Source organism: Mus pahari, chromosome X (assembly GCF_900095145.1).
Source record: "Mus pahari chromosome X, PAHARI_EIJ_v1.1, whole genome shotgun sequence".
NCBI lineage: Eukaryota > Metazoa > Chordata > Mammalia > Rodentia > Muridae > Mus > Mus pahari.
The window spans coordinates 38,692,189-38,708,301 of record NC_034613.1 but is presented as its reverse complement, the minus strand read 5'-3'; the positions used below and the strand labels follow the sequence as shown (position 1 = coordinate 38,708,301).

At 40.5% G+C, this 16,113-nt stretch overlaps 1 protein-coding gene across 3 annotated transcripts in view; it reads right to left on the bottom strand.

The window, feature by feature from the left end:
* The window catches only part of Ocrl (OCRL inositol polyphosphate-5-phosphatase), a 54,445-nt gene that overhangs the window by 20,589 nt on the left and 17,743 nt on the right, over positions 1-16,113 (bottom strand). For all 3 annotated transcript variants that reach the window (XM_029534174.1, XM_029534176.1, XM_029534175.1), the window contains exons 5-15: positions 15,061-15,171; positions 14,563-14,649; positions 13,850-13,970; positions 13,602-13,763; positions 12,188-12,289; positions 10,750-10,864; positions 9,506-9,622; positions 9,224-9,411; positions 7,507-7,618; positions 4,777-4,886; positions 2,775-2,910 (exon numbers count right to left, since the gene is read on the bottom strand). In XM_029534174.1, the coding sequence (XP_029390034.1) occupies positions 2,775-2,910; positions 4,777-4,886; positions 7,507-7,618; positions 9,224-9,411; positions 9,506-9,622; positions 10,750-10,864; positions 12,188-12,289; positions 13,602-13,763; positions 13,850-13,970; positions 14,563-14,649; positions 15,061-15,171 (1,361 nt within the window). The remainder of the gene's footprint in view (positions 1-2,774; positions 2,911-4,776; positions 4,887-7,506; positions 7,619-9,223; positions 9,412-9,505; positions 9,623-10,749; positions 10,865-12,187; positions 12,290-13,601; positions 13,764-13,849; positions 13,971-14,562; positions 14,650-15,060; positions 15,172-16,113) is intronic.

Sequence of the window (16,113 nt, the reverse complement as noted above, 5' to 3'; positions counted from 1 at the left end):
ATCAAACAGGACTTCCAATGTCCTGATATAGCTGTATTTTTTAAAAAATATTAAAAATTATACAAACTAATGTTACAATTTAGTACAAGTAATGTAACATAGCATTGTTATATTTGGGATATAAGTTTCCTTTTTACCCAAAGTATAAAATTCCACAAAAAGTCATGTTAAACAGAGTCATGTTTACAGCAAAGGGTCTGAGGCAGATGTGGAAAACAGCTGAGTCAAACAGTCTAGGGAGTTGTTTGGTTTTTTAAAATGTATCTAAACCATAACTTAGAGAACTGAAGGTTGATCATTTTAGTCTTACAGTCTGTAAGTGTTAGGTTATGATGAATTTCATGGTCTGACACAATTTTGTAACCTTTTCTTTCTGAAAGTTGTTTGTTGTTTCTTTCTCTCTGGCGTGTGCTCTGCTCGCTCGCTCTTTCTTTTTTCGAAACAGGGGTTTCTCTGTGTAGTCTTGGCTGATCCTAGAACTCACTCTGTAGACCAGGCTGGCCTCACACTCATAGAGATCTGCCTGCTTCTGCCTCCCAAGTGCTGGGATTAAAGATGTGTGCCATCTTGAAAGCCCCACAAAGAACTTTTGAAAATTGCTGTGCCATTTAAAAGAAGAAACACAGGATTCAATTAAAGATAAACAAAAATATAAAGAACCCTTGAAAAATTTAAAATATCTAAGTGGGAGTTAGGATGGAGGTATAATACGAAAAATATTCCAAGGAAACACAACAAAAATCCAAGGAGGCCAGTGTTTGGGAAGAGATACTTTCCTTAAATGGATTAGGGGGTTCACATGAGGAAAAAGAGGACATTCTGGACATACAGACTGGACTTGGATGGGTTAAACGTGCCTTCTGAAGGCATGTTTCATCAGGATTTTAAAACTATGAAGCCACTGCACAGAGGTGGAAAGATACAGGAGTTAAACAGACTAAAGATTTGAAGCTCAGCTCTCTTCCTAGTCAAACACTCTCAAGGAAGTGATTTATAAGTCCTTGGGTTCTTATCTGTTCCTCTGTCAAGTGGCAAGTCTTTAAGTGAGCACTGTTGTGGGAAGTAAGCGTGGTGCACCAAGAGCCCAGCACCATTTCTAGTGCACAACTAGAATGTGGGATTAAACCCATTCTTGTGTTAAGGCTTCAAAGTGGGGTGAGAAGCAGGTAGAGGTGAGTAGAATTCAGTGGTTAGAAGGCACAAAGCTCTGTGTTGGATTCCTAGCACCACATCAAAACCAACTGCAGAGAGTAGAGGGAGATAACCAATTCTTGCCGAGTTGTCATCTGACCTTCACACATCCCACAGCACGCACCCTTCAATAAACATATAATAAACAAAAACCAATAACTGCAATCCAAAAGTGACAAAAACTGTTATTGGTTGTCTTGAACATTTTGTTTGTTTGTTTTTTGAGACAGGGTTTCTCTGTGTAGCCCTGGCTGTGCTGGAACTCACTCTGTAGACCAGGCTGGCCTTGAACTTACAGATCCACCTACCTCTGCCTCCTTTGTTGTTGGGATTAAAGGCATTCGCTACCACTGCCCAGCTGTCTTGAACCTTTTAAAATATATTCTAAAACCAAGAACTAATTTTGTTTCCCAAGGAAATGCCCTAAATGGGTGTGTGTGTGTGTGTGTGTGTGTGTCTGTGTGCTGGAGGGATGGCTCAGTAGTTAGGAAAACTGGTTGCTCTTTCAGAAGATCTGGGTTCAATTCCTAGCACCCACATGGCAGCTCCCAGCTGTCTGTGACTCTGATTCCAGGGAATCCGATATGCTCTCACAGACATACTTGTAAGCAAAACACTAGTGCATATAAAATAAGAGTTACCATAAGATACATGAGTGACAGCTATGTCAGCAGTCCTTGAAACTGACATAAAAAAAAATCTGTCTTAGCCGGGTGTGGTGGCGCATGCCTTCAATCCCAGCACTTGGGAGGCAGAGGCAGGTGGATTTCTGAGTTCGAGGCCAGCCTGGTCTACAAAGTGAGTTTCAGGGCAGTCAGGGCTATACAGAGAAACCTTGTCTTGAAAAACCAAAAAAAAAAAAAAATCTGTCCTATCTTGCTCTTTGCATACATGAATCCTTACGAGTTGGTCTCATTACCGGCATACTTTGTAGAGGAGGAGACTGATACATGACATGAGGATGCTGAATAAATTGTCTATAGTCCTACAATTACAAAGTAGTTGACCTTGAACGCCAAACCAGGTAGTAGACTATCAAGTCATCCTAGCAAGAACCACACTAGTTATATCCTGATAGGTTACAGGATCACATGTGTAAAAAATCCACAAGAAAGAATCCAAGTATAAGTCAGCAAGCTTATAATTTGCATACTCATAATATAGCTAAAAATGAGAAAAAATGCATTTACAATAGAGGCAAAACATTACTGGCTATAAATTCAGCTCAAGATGCAACCAAGTTCAAATCAACATCAAACCTATGCTGTTTGAGAGGAAGACGTCACTGTAGCAGATGGGGCTCTATCTCCTAAATTAACAAGTAGATCTGGTCCTATTGTGATCATTCTGTGCCTCCAGAGCATAAAATACCTATACATCAGTAAAAAAAAACTGGACTGTGGAAAGATCTAAGAATAGTATTTGAGATGGGTGAAGGAGTACAACCACTCAACTCTGTAAATGATGATTTGACTAGAGATCATTTATGACATGCTGAATTCTGAATCCACTCTATATCTACACAGTGTTCTGGAAATAGTTACTTATCACGTAAGCAAATGAATGAGCAATCAACTGTTTACCCCAATATGGAACAGGGCGCTAACAGGTTTGTGGTCACTAGTTTTGAGTTCCATGTGACTCTGGTAATGAAGTTGATTAACATTTATTCCTCTCCAAAGAATTCGGTCACACCAGGCAGGAACTCGGCATTTCCCACTGTAAATAAAGGAATGAGTCACAAACAACATACCACACAAGAGTAATAGCACACATTGATTTAGAATCACATTAAGCCTCTTTTTATGTGTCCCAGTGAACCACACACTTCTTCCCAGAGGACCCCTATCATCTTCTTTCCTACACTGCAAGCACTGAAAATGAATGGCCTGTGCCTGCTTGCCAGCCACTGAACTCCTAGCACTACTGCCTAGTACAAAGTATGTGCCTAATATCATCTAAAGACTGAATAGATGCTTTCCCTAAATTTAGGTCTGCATCTTAGACAATGTTACCATAGGGGAAGGTGGAACAACACCTTCCTAAAATAGCCTTATAAGTAAGGCCAGGGTTCCATTCTGAACATTTCCCCTTCCTTTGCTCCACCTGACTGCAATGGTACTTCATAACAGACAACTGATCCAGTAGAAAACTGCAATCCTCTGTTCCTAGAGGGGGCTTAATCTCTAGAGAAGAACGGAGCTTTCTTTTCTAAACCTGGACTTTCATGGACACATCGATCAAGTTTCTTTGATAGAGATGAACTAACATGCACGCATGTGAGCATGAGCATACAATAGTCCACAGAATACTGAGGGCAAGGAAAACGTATTCATTCATTCAAATTAGGAAGGCCTTGTACATTTGATCTAGTAAGTGACTCAAATATTCTTTATCAGTAGCTCTGGAGCTCTATCTTTTTTTTTTGTTTGTTTGTTTTTCGAGGCAGGGTTTCTCTGTAAAGCCCTGGCTGTCCTGGAACTCACTTTGTAGACCAGGCTGGCCTCGAACTCAGAAATCCACCTGCCTCTGCCTCCCGAGTGCTGGGATTAAAGGCGTGCGCCACCACGCCCGGCCATGGAGCTCTATCTTAAGTGGCAGAAACCAAGCAAAGTAAATAAGGTCCTTCAGTGTCCCTTTTCAATTGTGGACTGGCTCCCTGGGTACATGGGACAACCCTCTGCCCACTGCTGCCAATTCTCCTACTCCCCACCCCTACTCCATCTAATGATCTCAGGGTTTGCAGCAGCTGAGTATGCCCAAGGATTCTTTTGTCTTTCAAGCTCCTGAGTTACCTAGGAAACTAGAAAAAAGAAAGAAACATATGTGGTGGACAGGCAGGTAAGAAGGATTTCCTGATAGGGTTCCTCACTACTTTTCTGGGGCAAATGAGGAAATCAAAGGGACTCCAAGGAGTAGTTCTCTTTTCCCTCCAACAACAGCAGGTGTGAGTTCAGACATTAGGATTTCTAAGAGGTCACCAATTATTTTTAAAGACTTTTTAAAAAAAATTCATTTATGTGTACATATAAGTAGGTGCTATTAAAAGCCAGAAAAGGGTGTCAGATCCCCTGGAACTGGAGTAATTGAACTTGGGTCCTCTGCCAGAGCACTAAATATTTTAGCCACTGAGTAATCTCTCTAGGCCCAAACCAATGGATTCTGGTGTGTTCTCAGGACCAAGAGTAACTGTGCTAGAAGAACTGCTTATGACTCTTAGTTCTCACCTTCTGATATCCAAAGTTAAGTAGCAGAGGAGGAGTGTGGGGGAAGGAGCTAATGGCATCAGCTAAGAAGGAAAGGTAAGATTAGGAAGGCAAAAATCCAAGCTAGTGTGCAGAGGTGATAGAACCAGGGTGCTGGAAGCCGCTCATAAAGTGTCACCAGCCCTGGCATCTAATTAATACTCTCCCAATATAAGCTCAGATTGAAATATTCTTCTGTAATAACGTTAAGCCATGCGATTTCCTTCTCTGCATATGGAGTGATAAAAACACAGTTCCTAGCCTGTCAGGAGAGACATGGAAGGACATAGAAAAGGGATCAAGCTTTAACCTTTCTGTGAGAACTTTCTCATCACTTTACCTGGAATCCCATCTGTCAGTTTTAGAATCATATTTGTACGTGGGAATGAACTTGATTTCCCCTTCATTGAAATCCGCAAAAGCTTTTTTCTGTGTGCGCTGAATGTTTAACTACAGACAGAAAGAAACACCACATAAGCATATCAACTTAAGTGTTAGGTTGACTGGCCACTGTTTCTGTTCTAAGTATTCAGTTCTACAGCCTTTCAACCATGGAAAAACAAAGATTTCTTATCTTTTGAATTCAATGTCAACATGGCCATAGCATCTGAACTCACCTTCTAACAACACTTATTAGCATACTGACATTTATTCCCAGTTGTGGCCAGGATAAAATTATGGAAACAAGAATTCAGAATAATCCCACATTATGTAGAACTGAGCAGGAATGGTCTTGCATAATTATAATTATAACAAAAAGCACACAAACCTTGAAAGGATAATTTTGAGAGCAATTTTAGCAAATAATGGTTCTTTTCTTAATGGGTGAGTTGGGGCCATAGAGATGGCTCAGTGGTTAAGAGTGCATACTGCTCTTTCAGAGGTCCTGGATTTATTGGATGTCTCCCAGCTACCTGTGACTTGAGCTCCGGTGGAGTCCCACTGCCTTTCTGGCCTCTGTGGGTACTGCACTCAAGGACTGCCCCATACTCACACTTGCGCGCGCGGGCGCGCGCGCGCACACACACACACACACACACACACACACACACACACACACACACAGAGTGAAGCTCCTGTCTCCACCTTTCCCTGAACGTTATATGAGACTCAGAATTTATTTATCCCAACTGTACCCTTTTTTGCATGGAAGAAAAAGGGAGAAATACAAACAAATTAGCCATTCAACTTCAGTGTAAAGGTAGATAGCTAAGAAAGGCTCACTATAAAAACTACTGTACAGCAAAACTCCTGAATTTTTACTGTCTTTAAAGGTCAAAACATTGTCTTTCCTTATTAAGAAGCATTTACTTCCATCCCAGTACCACAAAGTTCTGGGTCCATAATCAAAGGAAGTGAAATCAGCATACCAAAGAGATATGTATACACGTTTACTGTGGCACTATCACAATAGCCAAATATAGGGAACCAAGAGAAGTGACTGCTAATAGTAACTAGATAAAGAAAATGTGACACACACAAACACATAGTATTCAATCACAATGTCATTTACATTTACAAATTACTGTCATTTGCTGCAAAATGGATAAGCTAGACAAGATCAATGCTAAATGAAATAAATCAGACATAGAAAGATAAGTGGTACATTTTAGCTCTCAGGTGTGAAAAAACAAAGTCTACCTGAATGGAGAACACTGATCATCAGAAAGCGGGATGTGAGGGAAGGTTGCATAAACGCAAGCTGGATGATTTCGATGGCACATCTCCCCACAGCAGTACATGGGTTATGCAAATGTTCCACCACTGAGCAACATTCCCCAGCTCCAAGAAGCTGGATTTGATTATTGTATTCTCAATACACTTGCTGATATATCACAATAAACACAATGACTGTGTGCAATTAATATGTATTAATCAAATATGAGAGGACGTGAAGAAACATTCATTTTTATTGGCCAGTACCTATATTCCATAACAAATTATTTTTATGATCAAGGCGTGTTGACACCTACTTGCAGTGCCAGCATTAGGAAGTAATGGAAGGAAGCCCATAACTTCAAGGGCAGCTCTACACTAGACAGCTGGTTCTAATCTAGGATAGGCTTTATAGTGATACCCTAGCTCAAAAAGAAAAGATAAATGTAGGAAAATTCATTTACCAGGTTTACACACCAACATAGTGGCTTATATACATATTGGTTTCTTGGCTATCAGCCTTTGTCTGAGCACTACATAACCAATTGTTTTCTCACAAGAGGTCTTGTTGTTCTTCTTTGTTTATATGTGAGTAGGTGTCCACGTGGGAATGTGCAGACATCAAAGAGTGACACCAGGATGCTTTCTTCGGTCATGTCTCTACCTTATCTTTTGAGACAGGTCCTCTCATTAAACAAGGAGCTCACTGTTTGGATTAGGGTGGTTGGCCAGTAAGCCCTTGAGATACACCTGTCTTCATGCCCCAGGGCTCAGGCTACAGACATATGCTACTGAGCCTGGCTTTTACATGGGTGCTGAGGAGCCGAACTCAAGTCCTGATGCATGTGCAGCAATGACTATATCCAAGGAGCCGCCTTCTCAGCCCTTTACACTGGTGTTAACATCAACAGCTGACTACCAGTTAACACCGATTTATCAGTCAGTTCCTATTAGATTATAGCTTGTGCCATTCATTCCAAACAAACTTTCTTTCTCTGTTTTCCAGTCTCTTTTATAGCGCCTCCTTCCCTCTTTCACCTCCAAGCTGTTGCCCAGCCTGCCAAGCAATCACTGAACAATTTTCTCCATTCCATTTGCTAAACTACATCAACATGGCAGAAGGCCAGTTTCCTCTAGGAAGTATTCTCCAGTTAACCTCACCCATTCTCCAACCCATGGATACAAATCTCTGAAATGTCTGCCTGATAATGATTTACTAAAGGGATCTTAAATTTGCTTTTTGTAACCAATGTTATCTCCATTGAATCTTAGCACCTAATCAAGGTGCTCCAAATATCTATATCCCCAGCCACAATATCTTGCATCTCTTGTCATCTCTTTCTAGTATAAACCATGCCTACCATGTGTCTATCTTGTAAATCCTAACAATCTCTGCCACTGAAACATCACTTACCTGGTCAAATTTCAACAGCTTATGAAGCTCATTTTTATTAATAAGACTTTTCACCTCATTGGCATCAGGCATGCAAAGTCTGTAGTTCAAGTCTCCCAGCCAAATGACAACACTGAGGACCAAGAAATAGATTAGTACAGACTAGCAATAGATTAGACTAACAGTAATTAAGATTAAAGTCAGTCAGAGGGGGAACTGAGAGAAGAAAATGGGTAGATTTCTTTTAAGGATCTATTTATCACTGACAAGAGGTTTAAGCCATAATTAATTCTTTAGGGGTAAGTATTGCTAATACCTAAGAAATACAAGAGATTCTAAAATATCTGGGAAAATAAGCACCACCACATAAAACCAAATGGAAATGGGGTTCCATAGTATCCATCTGGGATTTGGAAGCCAAGGAGTTAAATGACTGAGAGGCATACAGTTTATTTGCTGGATTAGCTTCAAAATTTTGTCTGGCTGCCTGCCAGATCTTTGGGCGAAGAGAATCTTAATGCGTTTGCTTCCCAGAGCCCTGAGGTTTTGTAGCCTCTGTGTAGGGTGGGAATGACTGACCGAGGACACTAGGAAAATGAAATCCTAGATCTCTACTGTAGCCAACCTGGCACTTAAATCCTCACTCTCAGCATCAGTCACTGGAAGTTCTCAAAGGCAACAGGAAAGTTTTGGATTCTTGGGAAATAAATTTATGAATTGCTGGGTTCACCACGGGTCAAAAATTTTAAGACCTTGACTTTGTTCCCGTGAAACAGAATTCTCTAGGATCCCAGTTTTTGTGACAATATGGGCACACTCAAATACCACTATTGTACCCATTCTTCATTCTGTCCCCACCCACCCCATTCTTCAATGACCCTCTACTTCTGTCCTTCTCAAGGCTCGTTTTTACAGACCCACCATTGCCACCCCTCCTCTAAATCACCACAAGCATTAAAACGAATAATGTAGATCTGTGGAAACAGAGTTGGACACAGAGATAAATAGGGCAGTATGTTCTCATATAAGTATGCGTGTCTACATATGCATGGAAAAAAATCTAGAAGAGACTGTTCAGATGATACATGTCTCCATATCCTTTCAATTTTTTAATAGATGTACTTAGAATATACAAATAAAAATAACTTATTTAGCCTAATGCATTCAAATAATTAATGTATGATTACTATTTTGCAAATTAGGGTATTCCACATTTTCCCCGTGCAATCTTCAAAATTGAATCCAGCTTTTGCTTACAGATCTCTCAGTTTGACTAATGACTTTCAAATACCCAACAGCAGATGCTGGCTATCACAGCAGACAGCACAGCTTTGGAAAGGTCCACACCCCAACGACAGCCAAAGACAGCCTCCTTTGGAGAGCAGGACTGGCTGGGGAGAATGGAAGATAAATAAAGGATTCTAAATCATGTTTATTCATTTTTATCTTTTGTTATTATACTTACAGTGAACATTTTTATTTGAATTAACAAAAGGACTCTAATTTGCAGATTCCTTCAGTGTTATTTTAGAAGCTACACTAATAGAAACCTTTTTTCTCCTAATGCCAAACCTAATTTCTTTGTCTCAATGAATCTGTTATTTCTAACTAACACTCTCTTCTTTGTGACCCAAATCCCTAAATGGTACTCTCTCACTCTTCACAGATCGATAGCTTTTTACCCTATTTAGTCACTGTTCTATCCTTATCCAAAGGCCACAGAGAGGTAGCTGCTTACTCATGCTTCATGATGTTCACTTGTGGGACAGCCTGATTGGGGACTGAAAAACTCATTCTTGCACAGATGTCTTTATAATCCTGATTCCTTCGTTCGAACTCTTCCACGTGGGCGGCCAGGTGGGAATTGACAATGCAGAAAGTGGTGTTGTGGAATACAAATCTCATAGCTACCCCACCTTTGTTTCCCTGTTAGACAAAGTATAAAGTTAGTTAGCACAAGGAGCAAGTGAATCTTGCATAGCTATAAATGATAATCAAATTAATAGCTGAAGGAACTCACCATTTTCCCCATGATCCCAGTTCCAACTGTTTCTGTAGCAATATCTCGGATGTACTGACACTGATCTTTTTTGGCAAATACAAGAAGCATCATCCCCACAAGGCGGACCAGTTGAACCTATGAATTCCAGGAAGTTACTACCAGCTAAAATAAGCATCACTTTCTGCTACATAACTAACTTCCTAGGATGACCAACAAGGTGACTAGCAATGTCCAAATCTAGATCTGCACCCTCTAATTTCCAATCAGACCCCATAAATTGGAAACTAAGCTTCTCTGTGGAAACTCTAGTCTGGTTTTGATTAATAAGAGTTAAAAGTTTGAGGGATCGTGTATAAGTCTCAGTTTCTCTCCCCCCTTTTTCTCTCTGTCTCTGTCTCTGCTTCTATTTATCAGTGCTGAGGATCAAATAAAGAGCCTTGAGCATATAATGTAGCTATTTACCACTGAGCCATATCCCCAGGCTTAGACCTCTAAATCACATTGTAGCCCATTGAGAGTATATTAAAAGCTCAAATAGTAAAGTATAAGCCATTATCCCAGCTTGTTCCCTTTCCCTCCTAAAGAGCCCCCCTTTGAATTTTGATTCTTCTTAACCTAAAGTTGAGCTAGAGAGCTGTACCATTCTCAAGAGTTATGCTACTTACACAAACTGTTCAAAACAATAGATTACTTTGTTTGAGCTTGAGATAGTAGTCTTAAGATGAAAATAACTCTCTTAGTAGCTAAATGCCCCTAGCAGATATCTTCTAAAGACCACCAATTGGACCACCTTGCTAAAGCCAAGTTTATGCTTGCCCTACAAACAAGTTCAGGATGTGCTTAAATCCCACAATACTGCTATTCTTGCTCTGAATCTAAAGCATACTCTCTGTACCCCACATACTCCATACCCCACCTTTGTTTCCTGTAGGCATTTCATTCTAGCCATGTCAGAGGACAATCTTATATTTTTATTACACAGACAGATCAGTTAGCTTATATTTAATTATTTGGATTATTAATGCAAAAACAATAAGTTGATTTCTTCCAAAAACCATCTAAAGGATGAACATGTATGATCAGAAAGCTTATGAATTTTTTTCTCAGAAGTAACTACAGCAGATTAGTCTCATACAGCACAGTATTTCATACGAAGAAGTCAATTATTTAAACCTTTTGGAAGCGGTTCAGTTAATGGAGTAACTCCCAGTGAGGCCTACTTAATTCTGTACTGAAGAGAGAATGGAGCGAGCGCAGCTTACTTTTTTATACTTGGCCTTCGAAGGTAGTCCCCTTTCCACAGCCAAGGACCACTCTTGCTCTTTCACAGACTCGAAATAGAAAAAGGCTTCTGTGCTCAAGTCCAGCTCTTGGAATCTGAGGGAACAAATAGATGCAGGCACTATACATAGCCACAGTTTTCCTTGGCTACATCCTTTCCCATTTGCTGAGACATTAGAGTATAGGAAAAAAAAAAGAGTACAAGATATATTTTATAAAAGACATGTAGGTTTTCTAAAGAATCTACATAGTTATAGTTAAACTGAACAGTAACAAATGCTCCTAGGGACAGTGGTGAAACTTGTCTTTTCCAACCTTTAACTAATCACTTTGAGCATTGATCTCATCTGTTTCTACGATGAGCAGTTCCCTATTAGGAGCTTCATTCATGTTTAATTTTGACCCACAAATTAACCCTCACATATAGTGCACAGCAAATGTTTACCAAACATGGTTTAGAACACATATGCAGATCAAGACTGGGGAAATATCCCAGTTAGTAAAGTGCTTGCTGTATAAGTGTGAGGACCTGAGTTCAAACCTCAGCATCCGTGCAAAAAGCTGTCTGTGCAGGCATGTGGCTGTAATGCCAGCACCGGGGAGCAAGTGATGGGAGGATCTCTCTCTAGGCAAACTCCTGGTTCAGTGACTCCCCATCTAAAAAAAAATAAGGAAGACAAGGCCTTTCCCATAGAAGTGGGTAGCAGCTAAGGTAGGAACTCATAACTGGTCAAAGTGCTGAGATGTAGTGATGGAAGAGCGTTCTGCCACCATGGGACATTTACATCACACTCAGGGAACACCTGAAAGAGTGTGTGGAAAGAATGTAAGAGCCAGAAGATGGGGACATCTTCAGCAAAAAACATCTTGTGGATGACATGGCCATTGTTCTCCTGAACTCAGTACAGCTGTGGTTGTCTGCATCAGACCTGCACAGATTGGGCCTGTAAACATTTCATCATGGACACGGGAGGGGCCCATGAGGCCCTACTCCTTCCTAAGGGACAACGGGCAGTTAATGGTTGCTGGTGGAAGGGGTGTCACTTTCTTTGGTGGGAAAGCCACTGATGGGTTGCTCTAGTAAATAGTCTCCCATCCATGTTCACACAAGAAACTCCAACTAAACTCAGCAGCTCATACATATGAAGAAGGCATGAGTGCAAGAGGGGAGTTTTGGGGGAAGAAGGTGATGGGGGGGTGTAAGCAACTAAAATTCATTATATATGTAAGCGAAATATTTAATAAAAAGAGAAAAGGAAATAGGATAGAGAGTGATTGACCAAGACACGTGATAACCTCTGGGGCTCACATGCACACACCAACACATTCACACACAAGCACATATACACAGATAAGAGGGAGGCTCTCGTCATGTTACACTAACACCAAATATAGGAAAAGGAAGGTCCAGAAGTTTACCCAATGCAGTAAATATCAGGAGGATTTGGATCACAGTTGAGCCAAGGTTCTAAGCTGCTGTCTGGAGACTGGCCGTTCACATTCCAGGTTCCAACAAAAAATCTAATAACATTATAGCAAAAAAAAAAAATTAAAAACAAAGATCAAGGATAAATAAACACAATGCTGCTTTTATCACTTCTATGAATGGGTATTTTGATTAACATAAATCTTCAAAGTGTTTTGCTAGACATCAAAGAAAAGAACTCTTGGGAGGCAGGACTCCAGATACATATGTAGCAGAGGATGGGCTGATCTGACATCAATGGGAGGGGAGGTCCCTGGTCCTGTAGAGGCTTGATGTCCCAGTGTAGGGGAATAGTAGAGTGGTGAGGCAGGAGTGGGTTGGTAGGTGGAGGAGCACCCTCATAAAGGCAGGGGAAGGGGGGATGAGAAGGGGGTATTGGTGGAGGGGTAACTGGGGAGGGGGATATCATTTGAAACATAAGTGAATAAAATGATTAATAAAAAAGAACTCTTGCATGTATAACATAAAGGCATGGGTTTATTTTCTCTTCATTTTACATCAACGAATCAACAAAAGGAACTAGGTCTATATTTTAAACAAACACAACTGTTTTGGCCAAATTTTCTTTCAATTACATTTCATCCAAACTCATTAAGGGAGAGCTTTAGGTTAGGATGAGAAAGAACTATCCTGGTGCTAGACACAGTCCAATATGGATAACTCTTCTGTAAGGAACTATAGCTAAACCAAAAACAAAACAAAACAAAACAAAACAAAACAAAAACAAAAGCCCTCACTTCTTGAGGATCATGAGGACAACTGTGGGAAATATTGATGAGGCAGATAATATATGAAGAGGCAAAGCAGAAGGGATGACATATACTAGCAGCATGTAGAATATGAGGAAGTGCAGATGTGTTTGAACTCGGGGAAATGATGCATGGTGGGATACCATATGGGTATCTTGGATTAGATGGGATATTCTGTTCATGAATAACACACTGGGGATACATGCCACCTCATCATCTCCCCTTTCTACCAGATATATCAGGGTCCAGAAAAGGGGATATAATAATGAGCAAAGGTGACATGAAAACTAATAGGAAAGAATTGAGGGCAGACAGTCCAGAGGACTGGGTGAAGCTTTCTATATGTGAGTTTGATTTATTCCTCTAAGCATGGATAGAAATATTAGTAGACATGGTATCATTTGAAGTTAGGCAACTGAGGGGAAGCTATAGCTTATGCATGATTTTTGATATATATATGTTTTTAAGCAAGCATAGAGCCTGAGTCAGATAATCATTCCCTTATACTGTGCTTTCATTCTTAATGAAGCTAATATTTTTACAAATCAAGACTGTTGTGCCTAAATGCTTAGACTCAGTGAGTAGAAAACAGACAAACCTGAAAGACTGGATGTTGACATATTCTTTCTCTCGCTTTGTGAGGATATGTTTGATGAGACCCTCTCGCTGCCCGGATTGGGTGTTCGGCACAAATAGCTTCCGCATGGTATTGGTCACTTTGGGCTGTTCTTTGTTTGAAGTTTCCTTTTCATGTGGAAGCCTAGAAAATAAACCATGGATTCCAAAGTAAAGCTGGCTAAAACGTAAGCTGCTTAGAGGGGGAGTACACTGCAACTGAGGACTTACACTCTAGTCGATGAAGAAGGTGGAGGGGGTGGTTCCCGATGAATCCCTGTTGGGGGATTTTGTGTATTTATTTTGTTATCTAAATTCATAGATGAAAAATTATCCTCAAATCCAAGCAGCCCTGAAGGACACAAGACCAAAAGACAAAGTGAAGATAAAGAGACCTTCCAACATAGCCAGGATAGGCGAGGATTTTATTTACTTATGACTGGATCAAGGTACCTCAGGAATAGTAATCATTTATATTAGGGTAAGACTCACATTCATCCCAGAAGCACTGACACACTAACTGTAATCACAGACAGTTATACCAGTCTGGAACCTGAATAATACAAGCCGACACTTATAGAGGGGATTATATATCATTTGCCTTCCTCACATTTCAATAACTTTCATAAGGTAGGTACCATTAACATTTTTTTCTACACTGTAAAGAAGGAAACAGAAGTTCAGAGATGAGTCACTCAAACAAGATGACATAATTAGTAAGTTTCAGACTTGGCATTCACACCTATGTTGTCTGGATGTGAAGTCTGCAGGTAACCTTTTTCCAAGTAGGCTCAGAAAGAGTCACTCCACCACAGAGCGAATCAGGAGTGAAGTCCAGGGCCATGGAATCAATGGTTACACCACACAACCAATTCATCTGAACTAATACTATCTACCGGCTCAGAAACCAGCATAGCAACCAGAGATGAAAGTCTTTCCAATACCTGAATAAGCAGGTTTATCCTTAGTGTCTAATTTCTGGTACCAGCTAGATGAGTCTTTTTGTTCTGGAACAAGAAGCAGTGACTGAGCTGGAAAGACAAGACTTAGGTCAGAAACTGGGAAGACCATCATTAAACTACAAGCCAAAGCTATTCATTTCTTCGGAGTCCTTAAATGCATAGTCAGCAGAATTCTCAAAAGGACTAGAAGAGACTAAGTAAGGAAATACCGACAGCTCTGAGTCATTCTGGGCAGAAGGAGGGGACTGCAGGCTGCAGTAAACTACATGCCATGCCACTGACTCTCTTTTTAAAGCTGGATAGACTTGTTTCTTAACCTATCCCTGGGTTCTTTCCCGAAGGGAAAAATAAAGAGCTATCAGAGCTCAAGGGGTAGGGTGGGGGTGGAGCTTTGCTAAAGGCTACCTGTTTCTGAATCAGCGTATCAGCATTTTACTCCCATTGAAAGTGTGGAAAGGAAATTGTCGAGTTTTGAGTTACCTTCCTGAGCTGCAAGGACCTCTGAGAGGAACTTCGAACAGCGTTCTTCATCAGGAATTTCAAAGTGGCGCTCTCTGGTCCAATCTCCCTGTACCCGAATTTTGCAGCCACCTTTAAAAAGAATGAAATCCACAGATCCCTAGCTATGGGATACAACACTTTATCAATACTGTATTGGGATGATAGTCTCAAGCTTTCTGGTCAGAGGGAGGTCCAGATTACAAATAGTCTAGACCCTTAATAAGGAGAACATGTAGAAGAGCAAGGGCTCCGGTATTGTAGTGGTGGAGGGGATAAAGCAGAGAAGAAACCCTACAGGAAGAGTACTCACAGTGCTGATGAACTGTGTCAACGGGCAGACTAGCAATAGGCACACTAAATCATAGATAGCTGCCTATGTCCCTATCTCTCAGCTGTCAATGTAGGGATTTCTAAGTTCTAGCAAAAGATAAATTCACAAATCACCCTCTTTCTATCCCCACACTGGAAATTCCTACCATTTAAGTCCAGATTGCATAACATTTTAAGGCATGAAGGTAATATAGGAAGTCACATGGTCAGGTTCCGAGTAAATTAAATTTACAAGTTAACTTTAAAAAAGTGGGATTGGCTTCATGTGGTCTGAGAAGACATACCTATTCCTCATTGACACAAGTGAAAAATACCACAGGTGTCTTGAATAATCTTGCAAATCTATCCCAGAGCTGGGTGGTTTAAAAACAGTCAATTGAGAAAGAATAGAATTAGAAGCAAATGTACTGGGGCTGGTTACTGAGGCTGGAGAGAGGGCTCAGCAGTTGAGGGCACTTGATGCAGATGACTGGAATTTGATTCCCAACACCCATATGTTAAACCACAACCTTCTGTAACTCCAGTTCTAGGGCATCCAATGCCTTCTTCTAGCCTCTGTAGGCACTAAGGGTGTACATGGTGCCTATACATAATGCATGCAAACACCTATACACATTAAACATAGTAATACCTTTTTAAAAAGCAAAGCAAACTTACCAAGGGTTTAGCGTTCTTTAATTATTAAAATAGCATTTTTATTTT